The sequence below is a fragment of the Rattus norvegicus genome, chromosome 1, assembly GCF_021556685.1.
Source record: "Rattus norvegicus strain SHRSP/BbbUtx chromosome 1, alternate assembly SHRSP_T2T, whole genome shotgun sequence".
In the NCBI taxonomy this organism is placed as follows: Eukaryota; Metazoa; Chordata; class Mammalia; order Rodentia; family Muridae; genus Rattus; species Rattus norvegicus.
In genome coordinates, this window is record NC_141534.1 from 209153892 (window position 1) to 209176190 (window position 22299).

Consider the following 22299-nt stretch of genomic DNA (forward strand, 5'->3'; position numbering starts at 1 on the left):
CTTTGAGGAACCCCATACCATTCTCCACACTGTACTAAGCATACATGCTACCAACAGTGAGTTTGCTCATTTTTCTGTGTCCCCAAACTTGTAGCGTGCGTCTGCTTCCTGAGTGGTGGAATTATAAGACTGAGCAACCATTTTTAACTCTGACCAGTATCTGTTATCTTTTTGGTTTTGTTTCTTCAAGTCAAGGTTTCTTTGTGTATTAGCCCTGGCTGTCCTGGAACTCACTCTGTAGATCAGGCTGGCCTCAAACTCAGATACTGACTGCCTCTGCCTCCTAAGGCCTGCGCCGCCACCACATGATTCTTTTTGTTTTTGGGGTTTTTTGTTGTTGTTTTTTCTTTTTAACTACTTAAAATTTTTTAAAGATTTACTTTATGAGTATAAGACATGTTTTGCCTGGATGTATGCGTGTGTACTACATGAGTGCTTGAGGCCAGAAGTCTTTGGCTCTCCTGGAACTGGAGTAAAGAAATGGTTGAGAGCTGACATAGGAGTGCTGGGAACCCAGATCGTCTACAGGCGCAGCAAGTATTCCTACCACGTAACCATCTCTGCAGCCCCATGCACTTGGTATCTCTTTCATAGCAGCCATTCTCCTGAGGTAAGATGACATCTTACTGGTTTTGATTTGCATTTCCAGGTGACCAGTGGCAGTGAGCATTTTTCCTTTCTGGCTTTGTTTTAAAGCTATTTCTGTTAAGATGTATTGCTCATTTTTAATCAGGTTACTTATAAATCCTGGTTAGAACAACAAAAGTTGGTTGTTGTAGACATTTTTAATCCCAATATGGGGTTTCTACCCTGCCTTTGACCATTTAGTTTTCAGATAAAAGACACACAACTTTTATTAAAGTAAGCACTAAACAGCACAAGAGCTGGGAAGATATCTACCCTCTATGTTATTAAAATCTATTTTCTATCGATAACTCCAAGTTATTACTATGTTTCATTGGGGCTGCTCTTAACTCCAATTGACTAGCCTGTGGGCCATGTTTTCTTGACTCCTAACCCATGGTGACTTTTTCTTCCTCCTCACCTTCTCCCTTATGGTCCTCTCCTGACCCCCCAGGCCCAGGAACCCTAAAACCTGTGCCTCTCCTGCCCAGCTACTGGCTGTCAGCATCTTTATTTACCGATCAGAAATAACATGGGGGAAAAGTCACATAGCATCACTTGAGACTATGTACAGACTTTTGTCCCTGGGGCAACCAGATCTTGGGGGTCCCTTACTTAGCAATATAATATACAGAAAAAGACCAAATCTCAACAGTTGGTAGGCATGGTGGTTTATGTCTGTAATTTTAGCACTCCAGGTAATTTAGGCAGGACTACTATAACTTCAAGGTCAGCCTCTCAGTCAATATTGTAGATGTTAACTGTTGGGTTGCAGTTGGCACACACATGACACTGGCACACTTGTACAAGTAAGTGTAATCTTAGCTGAGCATGACAGCACATGCTTTTGATCCCAACATTCAGTAGAAGGAGGCTGACCTCTTAGGAAGCAAACCAGGGCTACACAGAGAACCTATCTTTAAGAAAAATAATAAATGACCTTTTTCTGACTGACTTTCTGCAGAAGAGAGTCTGCCCCATGGCTGTGTGCACCAATAAACACAATCCCTTTTGCTGAGGGGGGAAAAAGGAAAAAACAATACAACTAGGGGACTGGAGAGATGACTAAGCAGTTAGAAGTTTGCTCTTCCAGAGGACCTGGTTTCTGTTCCCAGCACCACATGGCTGTAACAAAGTTCCATAGGATTTGACACAGACATAAATGTTTGCAGAACACCCATACACATAAAAATAAATTTGCACATGCGAAGAACTTGAGAGGCGAAGAACAGGCAGGTCTCTTAAGGGGAGCTTGAGAGTACACTGTAGTAGTCCTCAGACACACCAGAAGAGGGCATCAGATCCCATTACAGATGGTTGTGAGTCACCATGTGGTTGCTGGGAATTGAACTCAGGACCTGTGAGGACTAGCCAGTGCTCTTAACCACTGAGCAATCTCTCCAGCCCAACCTTGAGGATTTCAACCTTTTATAATTTGGGGGTTTTAGACTTTAGAGATTTTGATCTCTTATGGTTTGCTTTGTTTTCAACCTTTTTTGTATTGGGAAGAACTTTACCACTGAGGCTTACCCCAGTCCCAGGAGTTCAGGTATGGGAATGTATCTTTCAGAGTCATTCTTGACTGTTGCAAGCTGAGCTCCTCCTCACTCACACTCCTCAGTGTGGGCAGGAAGATTTCAGCTCTGAAAGTCCCTTTAAGGCCTCCCTTGGAGCAAGGTGTAATAGCACACAGCTGGAAACCCCTCCACACTGTCTGTAGTCCCAGTCTTCATATTGAAGGCTGGCCAAGGCTACAGTAGCAAGACCCTGGTTTTTTAAAAAGGCTACCTTTGAGACTGAGTAAGGACCCACTGCTGGGCTGAGCATATGCATGAACTACGCCATACACAGGGCAGTCATAGCATCATGGGTCCATAGCAGAGCTACACCAGCCCACAAATGATGATGAGGACCTTTCTTGCCAACAAAGTATTTTAATAGTTATAAAGTGTCTTAAAGTTTTCTACTGAAGTAAGATCCCAATGCTTATCGCCAGTCAACCCTAGGACACCCAAAGCCAGAGATCTGGTGGGCTGCCTCTGGGGCTGGATTAATATCTTGTGTCCAGAGGTGTACATCTCAGGAAATGATCCTCAGGGATGGCCTTTCCTCCTCCAGGGCCCGAAGCTGGTCTTCCACCTCATCCGTCCAGTAAATGTCATACAGGCTGTACACAGGCAAGCAGGAAAGATGAGTCGGGGTGCCCCTATTTACTATGCCCATCTTCCTGACAACCCTCTGAGCCACGTACACCACCTTCACCAACTACATCCACTTACACAAGCTGCTGAAGGGCGCAGCTGGGCTGTTTGAGGCTCTCCAGCAGTTGTAGGACACCGGTGTCCCCCATGCAGTTGTTACTGAGGTCCAGTTCCCTCAAGCTGCGGTTGGCCAGCAGGACAGTGGCAAGGCTGCTGCAGCCACTGTCTGTCACATCACAGTCTCCCAGCCTGGGTCGGGAGGACAGAGCTGTTCACATCTGAGCTTTGGTGGGAAGGCAGCCCTCCACACTTCAAATGTAGCTAAGCTTCCCTTGGCTGGATTAGAGAACTCTGGCTTCATACTCATGTCTCTCAGCACCAGGAGCCTGGCTAGGTCAGAAGCCTGTGCACCAAGGCTAAGCTACATCAGGATGCCCACTGAAAGTGGCAGGGTAGGCAGGCTTCCAGACTGAGGGAGAGTGGGACACAGGCCAAAGGTAAGTGGTCTAGCACCCATACCAATCAGAGGGAGCCCAGGAAGCCAGAATACTAGGGAGTACAAGGTACAAGTAGGCCAAGTGACATCAAGAAGCTGCTATAGATTGGCTCCCTGAGGTGTACCCGAAATTTGCAGAACTGTATCTGTAGGTGATTGTAGCGGGCCCCAAGTCTCATGGAACAGGACCCACACTTCTTTCCCCAAGATTTCCAGATTATCCCACAATCAAGATGCTAGTTCCTGGACAGGAGAGACTACAGGGCTGTAATCCCCGTAGTGGCCTGGCCCACCCGTCAACTAGTGTCCAGTCCAGAATGACCGAGAGGCAAGATGTGCTGCCACAGAAGGTAAGGCTGAGGTAAATGGTAAAAGACAAAACACTAAGAGCAAAATGATACTCTGGACTGGCTAGAAAATGGGGAATCTTAGAAATGAGAACAAAAACTTAAAAAGAGGACAGGAATTGAATTGTTCTCCCTTAAAACCCAAGGACTGACTCCTGGATGCTGAGGGAGAAAGGAAAAGGAGAAAGATCAAGAAAGCACATTACTTGTCCAGGCCAAGACCCACATATAGGCAAATCAATAGCCCAGAGCACAATGGGTAGGAAAATTTAAGAGCTGCCAAAGAGGGCTGGGCTTACTTCCTGCCAAGCCCAACAAAGTGAATTCCATGCTTGGAACCCCATAGTAGAAAGACAACTGCAAGTTATTTTCTGACTTGCACATGCATACATGGTGTATGAACTTGGGCAAACACACGGGTAAACAGAAATGTAAAATTTAAAATCTGCCAAAAAACCAGGGGTGGTGACTCATGCCTTTAAATCCCAACACTTGGGGGGCAGATGCAGACAGATCTCTGAGCTCAAGGACAGCCTGGTCTACAAAAGCTAGTCCAGGACAACCAGGGCTCTGTTATACCAAGAAACCCTATCGTGGAAAACCAAGGAAGGAAAGAAGAAAGAAAAACTGCCAGAAAATAAAGTAAAATAGGCAGACACACAGGACACAGAGATCTTCCTGTGGCACAGCAGAGATCTCCCTGGAACCAGAAAGAAATAGAAATAAATACCCCAGGCTCTACATCTAGCTCAGTGACCAGCATGCACAGAGTACTAGAAACAAGAGTACTAGAGTGTAGAACTCATGCTTGGAAGGTAGAATGTGACTAAGGAAATGAAGGAACCCAGGCCCGGTGGTACAAGCTTATCCCTAGCACTCAGAAGGCAGAGACAGATATATTTCTGAGTTTGAGTACCAGGGCTACACAGACCCCATTTCAAAAGGGGGTGAGACAGGTCATCTCTCCCTGGGGCTTCTCACAGAAGGTGGCCAGAACGTGGAGCTATGCCTGCCTCTACAGCGCAGCACACTTACCAAAGCACACGCAGCACTGTGTCCGGATAGCCCAGGGCCTTGCAAAGCTCCACGACTCCCGAGTCTCCCAGCGGGTTGCTGCTCATTTGCAGCTCAAACAGAGAACGATTTTTGGTCAACACCGAGCAGAAGTGGGGACAAGAGGCAGCTGTGAGGCTACAGGTCTTTACCCTGTGGGAACAAAAAGGCTGGAGCCAGTAGCTCCACCTAGCCCTTCCCTTGGAGGTCCAGGAAGGGACCCAGCTGGCTCACCCACTCCCTTCCCCATTCTGCATCTGTTTATCTGCACCTCAATCTAGCACTGTCCTCCTCCTGACACCATCTCCCAGGGTCCACCAGCCTCTCCCAAACCCCACGTCACCCTAGCCTTTCTGTATTTTCTGTCCTGGATATACCTTAGCCTCCCTTGGGCCCTCACCACAGTGACTCCAGCTGACAGCCAGGCTCTAACAGGCTCTCACACAGCAGTTGGGCACCCTCATCCTTCAGCTCATTGCCAGCTAGGCTGAGTTCCTTCAGGCTCTGCTTGGCTCTGAGGACACGGCACAGGTCCTTGCAGCCTTCTGCAGTGACATCACAGTCCCAGAGCCTGTGGGATAACAAAATTATTCAAGAATATCCCCCGCTCATCACCATGTCCTCTATCCCTATAAGAAGAGACTGGGGACCAACTCACCACAGAGTCCTCAGCCTGCAGCTGGGAAGCAGCAGTCCTGAGCACAGTGCTGCAATGCCTGTGTTGCCCAGCTTGTTGCTGCCCAAGTCCAGTTCTTGCAGTGAGGCTTTGGAGGCCACAACATCACACAGATCCTTGCAGTTGGCTGATGTGATACCACAGTTCTCCAGTCTGGAGACATAGGACATGGTAAGAGGAGCACTGGTGCCTAACCCTACCCCTTGGCCTCTGTGGCCTAGTACATACTTGAGTGACTCCAGTTGACAGGCAGAATCCTTCAGGCCCTGGCACAGAGTGTGGATACCAGCCTCATGGAAGTCATTGTTGCTCAATACTAGCTCTTTAAAGTCAGGTTTCACCCTGAGCACTGAGGCCAGGGGCTCGCAGCTGGTAGCTGTGAGGTTACAGTATTCCAACCTGGGGGCAAGCAGGGGTCTCAGGCACATCAAAGGAATAAGGACAGGTCTAGAAATGCAGTATTGGGGAAACATAAGGGGTGCTAGTGTCCCATTTCCCATTGCCTCCTTAGGCCTGATCTGATTAGTCAGGCACAGTGAATACCTAGAGCCATCAGGCTGCTCAGGAAACCTTCACTGAAGAGCCCTGCTAACATTCTGAGGTTCTCCCCGACCCAGCAGATAGAAACAAGTTCCTATTGGAGAAGTGTCTTCAGCTCATCTGTGATCACACTCTACAAAATCTAGCCAGACTACACTGGCGTCCGCTCCAGCCCTTAGCAAAGGGGAAGCCCTGGAACCCTAGGAACACCTTCAAAGTTCTCATCTAATGTGCGGAATGTGAGTCTTACTGATGGCTGGTCTGGGTCAGGGACCCTGGCAAGGTATACACTCACTGAAGCTTCTCAAGACGGCACTGGGGGTCCCGGAGTCCTTCACAGAGCAGCTTCAGGCCTTCATCCCCCAGAGGGTTGTCATTGAGATGTAGTTCACGCAGGGTAGACAAAGAGCGCAGCACATCAGGCAGGACCCCACAGCCAGCTTCCGTCAAGCTGCAGTTCTGAAGGCTGAAGCACATATCGTCAGCAGCAGGCACGAACAGATTCATTCCTATCACGTCTTGCAGGGTTAGGGCACTGCTTTTCCTCTAGATGGGGATCCCGGCCTAAGGACCTGATGGCTCAGCCAAATTTTTACTAGGGACTGGGACCTGGAACAGAGCCATAATGTGGCTTGCCCCAGCACTGCACACTTCACTGGTGTCCTGGCTAAAGCTGGGGTGCCTATCACCACAAGCTGTCCCTTCCCACCTCTCCAACTTCTCAGTGACTTTCTACATCACAGCTGCCTATTTGTCCAAGTTCTGTCCTGGGTAGACTGGGCTGAGCCCCTGGGCTTACCTCAGCTTCTGGATCTTACAAGTGGGATTCTGCAGGCCCTGGAGCACCAGACCCACACCAGCATCACCCAGTTCATTGGTGCGTAGGCTGAGCTCTGTCAGGGCAGGGTTGGCCTGGATCGCTGACCTGATGTCTTTGCACCGCACTTCAGTGAGGCCACAGTCATCCAGCCTGCAAGCAGTACCCCTGAGTCAGCATGATGCCGGCCTCAGACTCAAGCATCAATCTCACAAAACAGCTGGTATGACCCATCCGGAGCCAAGAAATTCAAATATGGATTATAACTACAGTGCTTAAACTCGAAACAGGCCCAAGTCAGCCTGGGATACGTAGTGGAAGAAAGCTGTCTCAAAGAAAACCAAGAGCTAGAATTGTCTGTTTACCAGCTTGCACCCAGCTCCGGCTGAGAGGTGGGCTGGGGAGGGTAGGAATGGATGTTGATAGCAGGCAGAGGAACTCAGACATGGTCAGAGCTGCAGCAGCATGAGTACATGATGAGCCATAGCAACTGATGACTCAGTCACGGCCACACAGGACACCATGTGACAGGCCACACCCATGGTGTGTCCATACTCTCTGAAAAGCACATTGACCACCACGAAAAGCCCTCACTCAGACTAGCCAAGGGAACATGTGCAGGGTATCTAGAGTCAAAACTCAGGTCACAAGAGGAAGGGGGCTCTGCAGAAGGGTCTAATGAGATGATCGGTAAAGTCACATAAGATCCTAAGTGATCCGAACAGGGAAAGTCGCAGGGCAGATCTGGGAATCTGCCTAGAAGTGCCAGGCAGCGTGAGAATATGAGGTATGGTCATGGGAAGCTGACAGATGGCTGAGGAAGCCTGAATAACCTGCTGACTCTGCCTCAAACCTAACCTGTCGCAGGAAAGGTGAGGGTGAAGCAGGCATCTATGTCTGGCCTGTGAACTTGTGTCACCAAGCACTGCAACAGCCTAGTGAGGAGGGCTGGCAGGAACTCCTTTTCTCAGCCAGAGGGCAAAGCTGAGAAACAAAGGTTCCAACTGCTGAATGCAAGGAGCCTACCACTGCAGCTGCAGTCCCCCTCCACACCAAGCCTGCCCACCATACCTGAGCCTACAGTGGTTCGCACATGCTTCTCATACATGATACATGCTAGTCAAGTTCTACTACCTACCTACATGAGCTACACAGCCAGTACTCAGTTGTTGTTAAACTCGTGTATCTCAGACTAACTTCAAACTATGGACCAGAAAATGGCCTTGGGTGTCTGATCCTCCTCCATCCCCATGCCCAATACTGGGATTATAGGCTTGTACCACATGTTCAGTTTCTATTGTGATGGAAACTAATTGGCTAACTCCAGGCCAGTAAGAGTTATAGAGTGGAACCCTGTCTAAAAACAAACATACAAAAATGTTGAAAAACTCAAGAGTAACATCTCATCAAGATCATGCAAAACATCCTCATGTCCATGAATTGAGTGCTTTTGGAACACAATAAGCCCCTATCAGGTGGCACCAACCTGCAAGGACCACCCACCTGCACAACAGAGTACTGCCCTCCCAGCCAGACCCAACTGTCCCCACAAGGTCCCCACGGCTGCCTCTACCTGACCACTTGGTATTGTTGGATCAGGGGAAGGAGCTCTGTCCACCGGGCATCACTCAGCTGCTCACACTGGATGTCAAGACTCATGGTGGGTGCACAGTGTAGTCTGGGCAGAAGAAGAAGGACGAGAACTCTTGAGAAAATTTCATACCTTGACAGGCTAGAATTTGTAGCAAGATGAGTCCAAAAACTAACAGTATATTTTTTTTCAGCAGGGGTCCAGCCTCTCCTCAACCAATGTATCCACACACTGAGTCTTCAGAAGTAAACAAGTTATCAGGGAGGGGCTAACGACGTGGTACCATTAAGAGGAACAGAACCTGAGTGCCTAGGACTATGTGACACAGTCCCCTCCTAGCTTCTGAAGGAATCCAGCAGCCCCAGCACCTCTTTCCTGCTGCAGGCAGCACCAGGATACCAGCTCTGCCTGGACACCTCCTGCTTATTTGTGGGAGCCTGGCTATGGTCTGCAAACCCTGGTAGGACAGCTTCCTACTCATTCAGCCCACTTCTTACTCAGAGAACAAGGTGGGCTAGCACCACACTCTGTTGCCAAGCCATCTACAAAGTCAGATGCCAGGGAGCATGAAGCCTAGACACAAGCAACCACTTGAATTCAGGGCAGGAAGACACAGGACTCTGGGGGAAGGAGAGTATTCATAGGCAGCCACTACAGCATTTTCCGCTTCTGAGACTTTCTTCTGAGTCTAAGGACTCACTCAGGTCAGGCCAGGACCCTCGGTAGGCTCAGGCTCAGCCTGCAAATGACCCAGATTGTCTATCACACTAAGAGGGCTAGGACAAACAGGACAAGGCACTGTCTGTGGAAGGAAGGATGTTTCTGAGGCCTGAAGACAGCTACCCATGTCTCCACATTCCTGAACAACTGCCACGAAAGCTAGCCTGGACAGCATGTGGGTATCCTGGTGGGCTCCTTGGAAGAAGTGATCTGTGCTGTGCTGCCAGCACAGAGGAGGGAGAGGAGTGCTAGGTTCTGTTTAAGAGAAACAGAAATCACTTCGGCTACTCTCTATAACAGTTATGACAATGACAGCAGTTCTGTGTGAAGTTACAGCACCTGGTACAGCATAGCCTTGCTAAAGGGGTCTTCCCCTCCCTTCCCAGGGCTAGGAGTCCACCATGGGGAAAGATAAACTTTACACATATTGACACAAGTAACGGAAAACTGAGGCAAGGATATAGATAACTCACTGTGGTCATACAGCCAGGGGATGGAGAAACCAGAGTTATCCCCACCCTCGTCGAGCCAGTGAGTAAAACCAGCACTGCCTGGATCAGATGTGTCATCCAAACCCAGTCATCACTGGGGCACTACCAGTGGGGTGGGGCAGTTACAGTACTTCTAGTCACAGGCACAGCTCCCAAGTCCACAAGTCCTGTTCTCTTCTGCACTACAACTGGGTCCTTTTCCCTTTGGGGAAAGCACAGGACTGGACTTTATGGGAGGCAGGGGGCCAGCCAGTTATCTGTGATCATCTGAGGTCAGGGACAAGGGATGTGAAAGTAACCAGGCAGCTGACTCTCCTCCCACACGCCTCCCCTTATTTGGCCTTGGGACCAGGCCCTTGGAAAGCACACAGGTGACCAGGCAGGAGGCCCCACCAGCCCGGCTTAGAGGCATTATTCAGGCCTCTGCTTAGATGTGATTGGGGGTTGCTTGCTAGCTAGCTGCTCCTAGCTGTAGCTCTGTTGGGTTAATCCTAGGATCTGAAGACACCCTCTTTGGGCCTTAAAGTGAGCGAACAGGCAGCTGGTAACAGGCCGCTGGTGACCGAGCTATGAGCTCAGCCTTCAAGCACTGAGAAAGGCTCCTCAGGGCACCAGTGTGTCACCCTAAGAAGGAACAGGCCTCAGAGGCTCGCCCGAGCCGTGATCCCGCCCCTGCCCCCGCCCTAATTTTTGGTCCCTCGAACCTTCTGGTCCAGACGCTCTGCCACGTATTAAGAAGGCCAGGAAGGGACCCGAAAAAGACTCTCAAAGGCAGACGGGAGCCCCAAAACATGGCCCTAGCTCACCTGGTGCCGCTGCTAAAGGTCCCAGTCGCTCCGGTTTCTTCCGCCCAGGGCGGGGCCTAGAGACTTTGGCTGGTTCCCATTCTCTGGCCCCAACTAGCCTTTCACTTTGCGGTCTGGAGACCGCCCATCAGGTCTGCCCCTCCCACATGCAGGCTGCACTTTGGGAACAGAACTTGACAAACCTGAGTCACTTCTTTGGGTCTGACTAAAACTGTTAAATGATTCACAACTGCCTCGAAATGGGTGCAACTGTGATGAGAGATTCTAGCATCAACAACAGCACACGCCCATCTCTCTCTCCTACAAGTCAACAAGGTTTTGATGGATAGAACAGTGTTCAAAGCGTCCTTTATGTCCCCAGGAATGTGGCTGAGGGTGGTAACATACCACCTCTGATGCATGAGGCTCTCAACACCCCCAAAAGGCAAGCATTTCGTCACTATTTAAGCATTTCTCATATTTGTATTATAATATATATATATATATATATATATATATATATATATATATATATATATATATATGCTTCGTCTGCATATAAGTCTATGCATCATGCCCAGAGAGGTCAGAAAAGGGGATCAGATTCTCAGGGAATGGCCACCATTCAGGTGCCGGGAACTAAGTCATGCTCCTAACTGCTAAGCCATCCCTCCAGCCCATGTTTAAACTTTGTAATATACTCCCAAGTTATGGGATTTGCTTTTGGTTTCAGCATTTTTGAAACAAGGTCTTGATGTGTAGCCCAGGAAAGCCTTGAATTTGCTTCCTGAGTGCTGGGATTCTAGCGATGTGGAAAAAAATCAGCATTGAGAGTTTGTCCCTCAGGAGCCTTGCTCTCTTGCGCAGATGGCCACACACAACACCTGTCAAGGAACTGGTATTCATCCACCCCAAGTATTTGTTAAACACTGGTCATGTGCCAGGTGCTGTTCTAAGTCCCTGCCAGGACTCTAATAACATAAGTAAAGGAGATTCCAGCAGGCCAGCATAGGAAACAGGGACTGTGTTCCCCAAAACGCTTGGGACAGGGAGCTCTAATGGGAGAAAAGGAGGCAAAGAGGCAGGCAAGAAGATAGGTTGGAACGGAGCTCAGCTTCATGAACCCTGCACAGTGGCCACTACAGACACAGCTTAATCTTCATTGCTGTAGGAGCTGCCCTCACTGCACCAAGACACCAGCAACTGGTCAGTGAAGTAGGGATCAGTGCTTTGGGGAAAGATAAAGCCTGCCCAGTCAGCAGGAACACTTTGGCCAGGCCAGCCTTTACTTGTTGCTAACATGAAGGAGAATTCCTGAAAAGAAGCTGTGTTTACAGAGACCGGTTGATTAGACTTGCAGTGCTGTGGCAGAATCAGAATGGTGTAGTTCCAGAGGCTACATTATCCTGGGCGAGTTCTAGCCCTCTAGGGCAGCTCTTCCTTGCCCACCTCTATGTCAGAAGTAACATCTGTGACTAATAGAAACCTTTTGGGATTTTTTTTTTGGGGGGGGTCATGATAGGGGTTCCTGGAACTAACTCTAACACACACACACACACACACACACACACACACTCCTTCTCTCTCCCCCCTCCCCCCCAGACTGGCCTACATACAGCTCACGAAGATCTGCCTTCTCCTTCGCACTGAGTGCTGGCATGAAAGGTATGTGTCACCACACCCAGCTTCCTTTTGGAATCTTTTAACTTAGTAGACCAGTGGCTTCCACTAAACTAAAGTCTAAGAGTGTCATCAGATAGCACCTTGGCCCTACAGAAGACCTTCCTTCATCTTGTTGTACCTATCGCTGTGATGTGCCCACCAATGTATTTAAACTTGCCTTGACTTATGATTTTCTTCTGTAAAACTACAAAACTTCATGAAACTGCTTCCATGTTCAAACAGAATTTGGAGTAACCGAAATCTGTGTTCTCAGGCCATGGTCACTAACAATGACTCCAGAATATACTATCTCTTATTCCCTTTAAGGTGAGAGCTGTAGTTTTTTCATAGATACTCAGTACCTACAGACAAATGGCAGGGACTACCAACTTAGGATCCTGGGTTCAGGCAAGCCATGTGGGTGGCAGGTACAATATCTTTCTAGCATCTCACCAGGACCTCAGGACAAACTAAAGACAGCAAGCACCTGTCTTCCTTATCTGTATTCCTTCTACCAGCATGAAAATGAGGGTTTCTATAGAGACCACACTTAATGAGGAAGGGTGAGAAGTGAAAGTAAGGGGAGCAAGGGCTCCCTGGGTGCTGAGTTGGCAACTAACTTTACTGCATGCTGTATGGGAAAACTAACATGGGTGGGTGGGTCCGGGTCCAGGTCCAGGTCCAGTCATGAGGATCCTCTTTTTTTTTTTTTTTTTTTTTTTTTTTTTTTTTTTTTTTTTTGCTTCTCTTCTTTTGGTTTTGTTACAAGGAGATCACTTTCTTGCCTTTTCTAGGGTGTAATTTACCTCCTTGTGTTGGGCTTTGCCATTTATTATCCTTTGTAGGGCTGGATTTGTAGAAAGATATTGTATAAATTTGGTATTGTCATGGAATATCTTGGTTTCTACCTCAATGTTAGATGATAGTTTTGCTGGATATAGTAGCCTGGGCTGGCATTTGTGTTCTAATTCTGAGGTCTGCCTTTATGTTACTTGACCTTTTGCCCTTACTGCTTTAATATTCTTTTTTTTTTTTCACTTGGTGTTTTGACTATTTTGTGAGGGGAGGAATTCTTTTCTGGTCCAATCTATTTGGAGTTCTGTAGGCTTCTTGTATGTTTATGGGCATTACTTTCTTTAGGTTAGGGAAGTTTTCTTCTATAATTTTGTTGAATATATTTTCTGGCCCTTTAAGTTGGGAGTCTTCACTCTCTTCTATACCTATTATCCTTAGGTTTGATCTTCTCATTGTGTCCTGGATTTCCTGTAAGTTTTGGGCAAGGAGCTTTTTGTGTTTTACCTTATCTTTGACAGTTGTGTCGATGATTTCTATGGAATCTTCTGGTCCTGAGATTCCATGAGGATCCTCTTAAGGAAGTGGCAGAGATAATGGGTGGAAAGGGCAAAGAAATGTTTATCTTTTGGAGGCTCCAAAAGGAACCATCAACAGACACTTGATTTTTAATTTCTCTCCTGAACTGTGAAGAGACAGATATGAAACTGGTATTTTTTTTCACAACTCTTTCAATTGAGGGGGGGCAGTATTTTGGGGGGCTTGGTTTTTTTTTTTTTTCTTTCAAGACAGGGTCTCACTGTGTAGCTCTAGCTGTCCTGGAACTCACAATGAAAACCAGACTGGCCTCAAACTTACAGAGATCCACTTGCCTCTGCCTCCTGAGTGCTAGGACTAAAGGCCTGCTCCACCATACAAGATTTTTAATCTGTGGTTATGGGCTGCCTTTAATCCTAGCACTCTGCTCCAGAGGTCCAGGCAGGTGGCGTTTTGTGAGTTCAAGGACAGCATGGGCTACATAGTGAGAACAAAAACAAAAAGATATGGCCTTGCTATGTATTCCAGGCTCTCCTTGACCCGGTACATAACCAAGGCTAGTCTCATCCCTCATCCTCCTCCGCACTGAGCTTAGGAGCCTTTGCTACCACACACAACCTACTTTATCTGTGTAAAGCCACAGTGGCCCAACCAGTTCTTCATCCAGAAGGATCTGGATGAGTTCAAAACTAGTTAGCGCTACTTAGTGAGTTTCAGGCTAGGCTGGGCTACAATGTGAAATTGTGTCTTTAAAAAGAAAAAAGAAATCACATATACAAAGGTCAGTCTACTGAGCACGGCGCTGTCGCAAAAATACATTTATATGAACAAGATACAATATAGCTTTCCTTTATGCACAATTACCTGTTTATGTGACTGAATCAACCATCTCTATGCTGAGATGTTTTTAGATTTTTCACTATCCTGCAACGAGGGTCAGCTTGTTCTAAGGTCCTTCCTACACATTGCCAAAATAGCATAAGTTGCTGCTGCAGAAATCTGTCTGCGATATCCAACAATGCAAAGATACTGTCGCGAGGTGCGGTAGCAGTTACGCGCCCTACCACGGGAGCTGCTTCCATTTCCCCTAGATCCTGAGAGGCCTAGAGCTAGCCTGGTCGCCCATTCAGGCTGTGAGTACACAAGTCTCCGAAGACCTGAATGATCAGCCATCACACAATTCTCGGAAGACCTGGGTAATCGAGCAGTTCTCTACATCAGATCTCGCTCGATCGAGGCCTTCCACCTCCCAAGAAGGTACTTTCGGGGAGGAAGGTCAAGAACCGCTTAGTTTAGGGAAAAGTAATTCTGACTAGGTAGGTCCTTGCTTCAGAGGCCTGAAGGAGAGACTGCGCGTGCGTACACTCATGTACCAGGACCACTACCACCCCAGCCCACCGCCGGAGGTAACGCAATGAGATGGCGTCATCCAAGTGCGCCGCGTTCGTCCCTCCCCCCCAGTACCGCCCCACCCGGGAACGCCCGTCTCGCCTCCCGCTCTTCACCGGCTGAGCTGGGTACGGACTTCTCAGTGACCACGAGCTAACATAGCACCTGAAACTGACCTCAGGAAGACCGAGGCCTGGAGACCTGGAGCGTGACGGCGACCTCCGGACTGGAGTGGAAGAAGCGCTGCGCGGCCTACGAGGCGTGTCCTCGCCGTGGGGGCGGGGTTTGTTGTGGAGGCGGGGCTACGCGGGGTACTTTTCGCTGACTAAAAGGATGCTTGGTACCCGCCTGACCACCACCCGGAAGTCCAGCTGGAGTAGCAGTCCCGTGGAAAGTCCACCCGGCTGTGTAGCAGTGGTGCTCTAGGAGTGGTTGACGCCCTCATTGTTAGAAACTGATGGGTACTGTTGGCCGATTCCTGGACCCGCTTTTGACCTACGGGATAAATGTGTTTCCGGAACTCTGCCAAAATGTGTTGGAACTTTTTGTTTTGTTTGTTTCGGAGCCAAGGCCTCATTGTATAGCTCTTGATGGCCTGAAACACTCTTTGTAGCCCAGGCTGGCATCGAAGTCAAGTCAGTCCTGTCTCTGCCTCTACCTTTGCCTCTGCCTCTGCCTCCTTGGGTTCTGGGTTTACTATGCCTTGCTTACTTGATTTAGTTCTATTTGAGCACACCCTCTTTACGTGGCCACGACACCTGGTCTCTGGGTTGGTTTGTTTGTGTGTGTGTGTGTGCAGTGTACGTATACCTGTTGAGAGCGTGAGAGGAAGACATCCAGTGACCTGCCTTATAACATTCTACCCTTCTCTTCAGACAGGGTCTCTCATTGTCTTACTTTATCTACTGCTGTGCAATGCCATGTCCAAGGCAACTTATAAAAGAAAGATTTTAATGTGTGTGTGTGTGTGTGTGTGTGTGTGTGTGTGTGTGTTGCAGAAGGTGAGTTCCTAATCATTATATTGGGGGTCATGGCAACAGGAAGTAAGAGGCAGAGACCTAAATGGAAACCTCACAGCCCATGGCACACCTTCAAGAAGGCCATACATCCTAATCTTCCCAAAGAGTTCCACCAACTTGGGGATCAAGGATTCAAACAAGAGGCTTTAGGGTCCATTCTCATTCTAACTACTACACTCACTGAACCTGGTACTAGACTGGAAACCAGCAAGACGTCAATCTGCCTGCCTCTGCTCCTCATCACTCTAGGGTTAAAGAACAGAGGTGCCAAGTAACCAGGCAGCCTCCTCAAATCCACACTCAGTCCCGTACACCCCAGCAAAATTAAGGCTTTCTGTTGCAATGTGAAAAAGTACTTACCCACTTTGAAGGAAATTGATTTTGTTTACATTTTTTTGTCTTAGAAAAAAAAATCATTCATTATAGACAAATTGAAACCACATAAACAAACTAGTATCAACCTATAGTCCTGTGCTCTAGATGAAAACATTGCCATTTTGACTGCTGTTACTAGCATTTGCTGTAGATCAGGAAGGTCTTTTTTTTTAATATTTTTATTTATTTTAGTCATATGAGTACACTGTCACTTTCTTCAGACACACCAGAAGAGAGCATCGGATCCCATTACAGATGGTTGTGAGCCACCATGTGGTTGCTGAGAATTGAACTCAGGACCTCTGGAAGAGCAGTCAGTGCTCTTAACCACTGAGCCATCTCTCCAGCCCCCAGGAAGGTCTTAAGAAATACAGTGTACCTATAAATGGGATATCACGGGTCCTAATAGGGGGAAAGTTTCTGAGAGAAGACTTTGAAGAAGCAGGAGATGGTTCATTCGGTAAAGCCACCTGATGTCACATCCAACAAGTTCTGTTGTGGAAGCCCACATGATGGGGGAAGAAAACAGACCCCTGAGTTGTCCTCTGACCTCCCTTCAGACTGTGCCATGCCCACACCCATAATTAAATAAATGTTAAAGAGGAATTAAAAAGAAACAAAGTGAAACTAATCTTAAGTCAGTATGTCCAAAGTATCCTTTCAGAATACAATCAGTATTTTTTAATTAAAGTGAACATAATTGTTCACATTCTTTCACACTTAATACTTGAGGACCTGTGGTTATGTTGCTCATGGAACATCTTAGTTCAGGTGAGTCGTATTTCCAATGCTCAAAGTCTCATGGGACTCTTTTCTTAGTATATGTGTGTATAAATGTTTATTTTTAAATTTTATACCATCGATTACATCTCATAATTTGAGGAAGTAGACATGTGTGGGCAGATACAACAGAATTCAGGGCCTGAAGAGATGGCTCAGGGTTATTAAAACCACTGGTTGTTCTTCCAGAGGATCTGAGTTTGAGTCCCAGCAACCACGCGGAGGCTCACAACCATTCATAATGGTTGCCCTCTTCTGTCACGCAAATATACATACAAATAGAACACCATATATATTTAAAAAACATAACACACAAACAAAAAGTAGCATTCAGTGCACTCCACTGTCAATGAAACCATTTCACGGGCAGGACCAGTGTGAAGGACTCTGGCTCCCTCTAGTGGACGCAAGCTGGCAACATTCAAGGAAGACGAACCCTGCTGAACATGAGAGCGAACATGGAGGAGCTAGCTGCAAAGGCCAAGTTTGGGGAGCTTCTATAGTCAGTGTATCTCTGAAAACCCACCTTGGCTGCCCATGGAAGTGGGACTATCAGAAATAATTCAGGAAGTTACAAGCCATGATCCATTAGAAACCGCAGAGGACCTCAGCCCAGCAGGTGAGCGGTACACAGAGGCCAAGGCTGTACTTACCAGCTGTTCTACCATGGCCGAGCCGAGTGATGTTTGCTATAGTGGAACTATGGAATTCTGGAGATGTGGAAAGGCATTTTTTCAAGAAACCAGAACACACCTGCTCCCAGCACTTCAGGGCTATCACCCTCTGAACATCCAATAAAACGGCTCTCTCTTTAAAAAAAAAAATTTTTGGCAGGGGGCAGAGTGGGGCAGAGAGCTGGAGAAATGGCTCAGTGGTTAAGAGCACTGATTACTCTTCCAGAGGTCCTGAGCTCAATTCTCAGCAACCACATAATGGCTCACAACCATCCATAATGGGATCCGGTGCCCTTTTCTGGTGCGTCTGAAGAAAGCTACAGTGTGCTCACATAAATAAATATTTTGTTTTAAAAAAATTTCCCCCAGTTTTTCAAACAAGGTTCTCCATGTAGCCCTGGCTCTCCTAGAACTTGCTCTGTAGACCAGGCTGGACTCAAACGCACAGAGATTTGCCTGCCTCTGCTTCCTGAGTGTTGGGACTAAAGGTGAGCACCACCACCACCAGCTCCTTAACAAACATTTCAGGAAAGATACACATACTAAAATAAATCTTAGAGAACATAAATAAAAATAGAGGCTGGAGAGATGGCTCAGCTGCTGGGAGGACCCAACTTCAGTTCCCAACACCCACTAAGAGCAGCTCACGACCATCTGTAATCCAGCTCAGGTATCCCAAGGGCACCTGCACACATAGCGCACACACACACACACGCACACGCCCACACACATACACACACACATACACACATACACACACACCACACATACACACACATACACACACACCACACATCACACACGCACACACACACATACACACACACCACACATCACACACTCACACACACATATGCACACACACACACACACACACACACATGCGCACGCGCGCACGCATGCATATGTATGGGGCTAGAGAGGTGGCCTAGTGGCTAGAAGTACTTATTAATTTTTCTAGAGAATTCAAGTTGGTTCCAAGCACTGCTATCAGACAGCTCACAACTGCAGGAACCTGACATTTCCGGCCTCAGAAACAGTCACACACATACACATCCTTACAAATAATAGAGATAAATCTTTTAAAGTTAAGGGCCGGAGAAATGGCTCAGTGGGTAAGAGTTCTTTCTGTTCTTCCAGAGGATCCTGGTTTGATGGTGGGTCACAACTATCTGCAGCTCCAGTCCCAGGGGATTGTATGCCCTCCTCTGACAAGCATGTAAAACACACATAGACACAAAATAATAAGTCTAAAATAATTTTTAAAAACAAAGCTAAATCTTTTTATAAAAGAAAAAATAAAATATTAACCATAGTCTCATTATTCCTTAGGATACCACCTTCCTCTTCTTCCTCTTCCTCTTTCTTCTTTCTTTTTCCTTTCTTCTTCTTTCCTCCTCCTCCTCCTTTCTTCTTCTTCTTCTTTCCTTCTTCTCCTTTCCTTCTTCTTCTTTCCTTCTTCTTTCCTCCTCCTCCTCCTTTCTTCTTCTTCTTTCCTTCTTCTCCTTTCCTTCTTCTTCTTTCCTTCTTCTTCTTCTTTCCTTCTTCTTCTTCTTCTTCTTCTTCTTCTTCTTCTTCTTCTTCTTCTTCTTCTTCTTCTTCTTCTTCTTTCCTTCTCCTCCTCCTCCTCCTCCTCCTCCTCCTCCTCCTCCTCCTCCTCCTCCTCCTCCTCCTCCCCCTCCTCCCTTCTTTCTTTTTGAGACAGAATCTTTCTGTCCACCCTGGCTATTCTAGAACTCACTATGTAGACCAGGCTGGCCCCCAACTCATGAGATCCACCTGCCTCTGCCACCTGAGTGCTGGGACTAAAGGTGTACACCACCACGTCCACCTCCATGGCACAGGTTCTTAAGTTTTGCTGCATTTGGCCAAGCATGCTGATGCACGCCTTTAATCTCAGCCCTTGGATACAAGAAGCAAGCAGATCTCTGTGAATTCAAGGCAACCCAAACCTACATATGGACATCCTGAGTCAAAACTATTTCTCAGAAAAAAATTGCTATGTGGACAGGCACACTGATGAGTTTTGTTGCATATCTCAAACATATAACATGTATGTATGTTTATATGAACATGTATGTTCATATGTTCATATACACATGAGGCTGGAGATAGCCTTGATATCCTCATGAACACCATCAGTCCCTCTCTTTGCAAGCCAGTGCTGTACCAGCTGAGCCGCCCCTCTAGCACAGCATGTGTGTGGTTTTTACTTATTTCTTTACTTTGGGTTTTTGTGGGGTGGAGGCTAGAACAGCAGGGTCTCTCTGTGAAGCCCTGTCATGGAACTCACTATTAGACCGGGTTGGCCTCAAACCTACAAAGATCTGCCCCCCACCACGCCTGCCTCAAACAAGTTTTAATGGATGCTGTGCCTCCTCCTGCAGGCTATTTACTCTGAACAATTCAATTTGGGGTGAGATCTGTCTGTGTTAATAGATGTTTATTCATTTTATCAACTGTAAAGTATTCTGTTGCATAAATATACCAACATTCAATAATGTTTTTACTCCTGGTTTGTCCTATTTTTTTTTCCTCCTGCAGCAAATACACTTTAGATTTCTCTGTATCCTTGTTGGGTCACAGCATGCATGATCAGTCTCATTCTGTCACCCCCAAATGGCATAAAAATTCACCTTCCCAGAGCAGGAGTGGTGGCTCAGTGGTTAAGAGCATGTATTGCGGGCTGGAGAGATGGCTCAGTGGTTAAGAGCACCCGACTGCTCTTCCAGAGGTCCTGAGTTCAATTCCCAGCAACCACATGGTGGCTCACAACCATCTGTAAAGAGATCTGATGCCCTCTTCTGGTGTGTCTGAAGACAGCTACAGTGTACTTATATATAATAAATAAATAAATCTTTAAAAAAAAAAAAAAGAGCATGTATTGCTCTTCAGGACCTGGATTCAATTCCCAGCACCCATATGATGGTTCACTACTGCCTGTAACTCCAGTTCCATGGGACCTGACACCCTCTGCGGGCCGCTGTGGGGACCAGGTACCCATTTGATACAAATATGCATGTGCAGGCAAACAGTCACCTCAAGCAAACAAACAAACAATAAATAAACAAATAAAATCTTTTTATAATTCACCTCCCCAACATGTCAGAAGACCTTCCACTGATGTAGATGTCAGTAGTTGGCTGACAGTCTAAATCTTGAAAGAGCTAAGCATGACAGCACACCTGTTCCCAGCATTTGGGAGTGCGAGACCAGCCTGGGCTATGTAGTGAATTCCAGGCTAATCAGAGATATAAGTCTCAAAAAAGAAAGAAAAGGAGGTAGCAAGATAACCTCCTTTTGGCTCGGTGGATAACACCATTCGCAGCCAAAACAGACGATCTGAATTTGATTCTCTGGACACACATAGTGAAAGAAGGAAACTAATGGCCCTCAGCCATCCTCTGGCCTCCACATGCCACCCCCAAATAATAATAATAATTATTATTATTATTATTATTATTACTATTATTACTATTATTATATTATATTTAGCCATGTCTGACTGCAGCTCTAGCTGGCATTTCAGCATGTATAGTGAGTGAGGTTGAGTCTATATCATCTGCCTCCACACATGCATCCCTGTTCACATGCCTGTCTCTGTAAGCACCTATTCATGTTCTGTTTTAGATAGGGTCTCACGTGGCCTAGGCTCGCCTCAAAGTTACTATGGATGCCCTTGAACCCTTCTAAAAGAAAATTATGAATGCTTCACAAATCCTTGTGCAAGGACCATGCTAATCTTCTCTTTGTTCTTCCAAATTTAGTGTATGTGCTGCCAAGATGAGCAAGGCCTTGAACTCTTGGTCCTTCTGCATATACCTCCCAAGTACTGTTATTAGAAGTGTGTATGCTAGTGTTACTTTGTGTGGTGGTAGGGATGGAACCTAGGGCCTCATACATGCTAAGCAAGCGCTAACAGCTGAGCTATAGCCTCAGCACTTTTGCTAATTTTAATTGATCAGGAAATCCCTACCAAAGGGACTTTCCCTCATTTTCATGTAGCATGTAGGAATGGGTGAGACGTGCAAGGATATGCATATGTTGCATGTGTTAGAGCCCATGTGTGTGTGTGTGTGTGTATAAGTGTATGTGTGCATGTGCCTGTGTATCTGTATGCATGTGTGTGTGCATGCATGTATGTGTGTATATGAGAGTGTGTGTGTGTGTGTATAAGTGTATGTGTGCATGTGCCTGTGTATCTGTATGCATGTGTGTGTGCATGCATGTATGTGTGTATATGAGAGCTTGTGTGTGTGTGTGTGTGGGGGTGGGTGGGTGTATAAGTGTATGTGTGCATGTGCCTGTGTATGTGTATGCATGTGTGTGTGCATGCATGTATGTGTGTATATGAGAGTGTGTATGTGTGTATAAGTGTATGTGTGCATGTGCCTGTGTATGTGTATGCATGTGTGTGTGCATGCATGTATGTGTGTATATGAGAGTGTGTGTGTGTGTGTGTGTGTGTGTGTGTGTGTGTATGTGTGGGTGTGGACATGTTGCATGTACAGATAGAAGCCTGAGGTGGTTGTCAGGAATCATTACTCTTCTACTTCCTTCCCTGGAGGCGGGATCTCTCAGTCAAACTCAGAGATCTTGGATATAGCTAGTCACATCTTGCTTGTGAATCCCCTGTCTCTGCCTTCTGAGGCTAGAATTGTAGGCAAGGTGCCATATTCACCAATAATTTAGCTCTCTGGCCCCCAAAAGCTACGTTATTCTAACTATTT

General features: G+C 46.9%; 1 protein-coding gene and 1 pseudogene across 4 annotated transcripts; both read right to left on the bottom strand.

Moving 5' to 3' along the window:
• Positions 1 to 2538: 2538 nt before the first annotated feature.
• Positions 2539 to 15011, bottom strand: Rnh1 (ribonuclease/angiogenin inhibitor 1). 4 transcript variants are annotated; one of them, XM_087618968.1, is made up of 10 exons: positions 9539 to 10410; positions 8328 to 8432; positions 6737 to 6907; positions 6233 to 6403; positions 5626 to 5796; positions 5380 to 5550; positions 5122 to 5292; positions 4704 to 4874; positions 2904 to 3074; positions 2539 to 2791 (listed from the first exon to the last, which is right to left on the bottom strand). In XM_087618968.1, exons 2-10 carry the CDS (start codon positions 8411 to 8413, stop codon positions 2704 to 2706), a joined length of 1371 nt encoding a protein of 456 aa, XP_087475094.1. In that variant the 5' UTR covers positions 8414 to 8432; positions 9539 to 10410; the 3' UTR covers positions 2539 to 2703. The 4 variants fall into 4 exon arrangements, with proteins under 4 accessions (XP_087475094.1, NP_620805.2, NP_001257692.1 ...); NM_139105.3 differs by lacking the exon at positions 9539 to 10410 and adding an exon at positions 14898 to 15011 and having other exon boundaries at positions 2543 to 2791; NM_001270763.1 differs by having other exon boundaries at positions 2543 to 2791; positions 10363 to 10467.
• A 6253-nt stretch (positions 15012 to 21264) lies between these two features.
• LOC120100190 (U6 spliceosomal RNA) lies at positions 21265 to 21360 on the bottom strand (annotated as a pseudogene).
• Between the last annotated feature and the right edge of the window lie 939 nt (positions 21361 to 22299).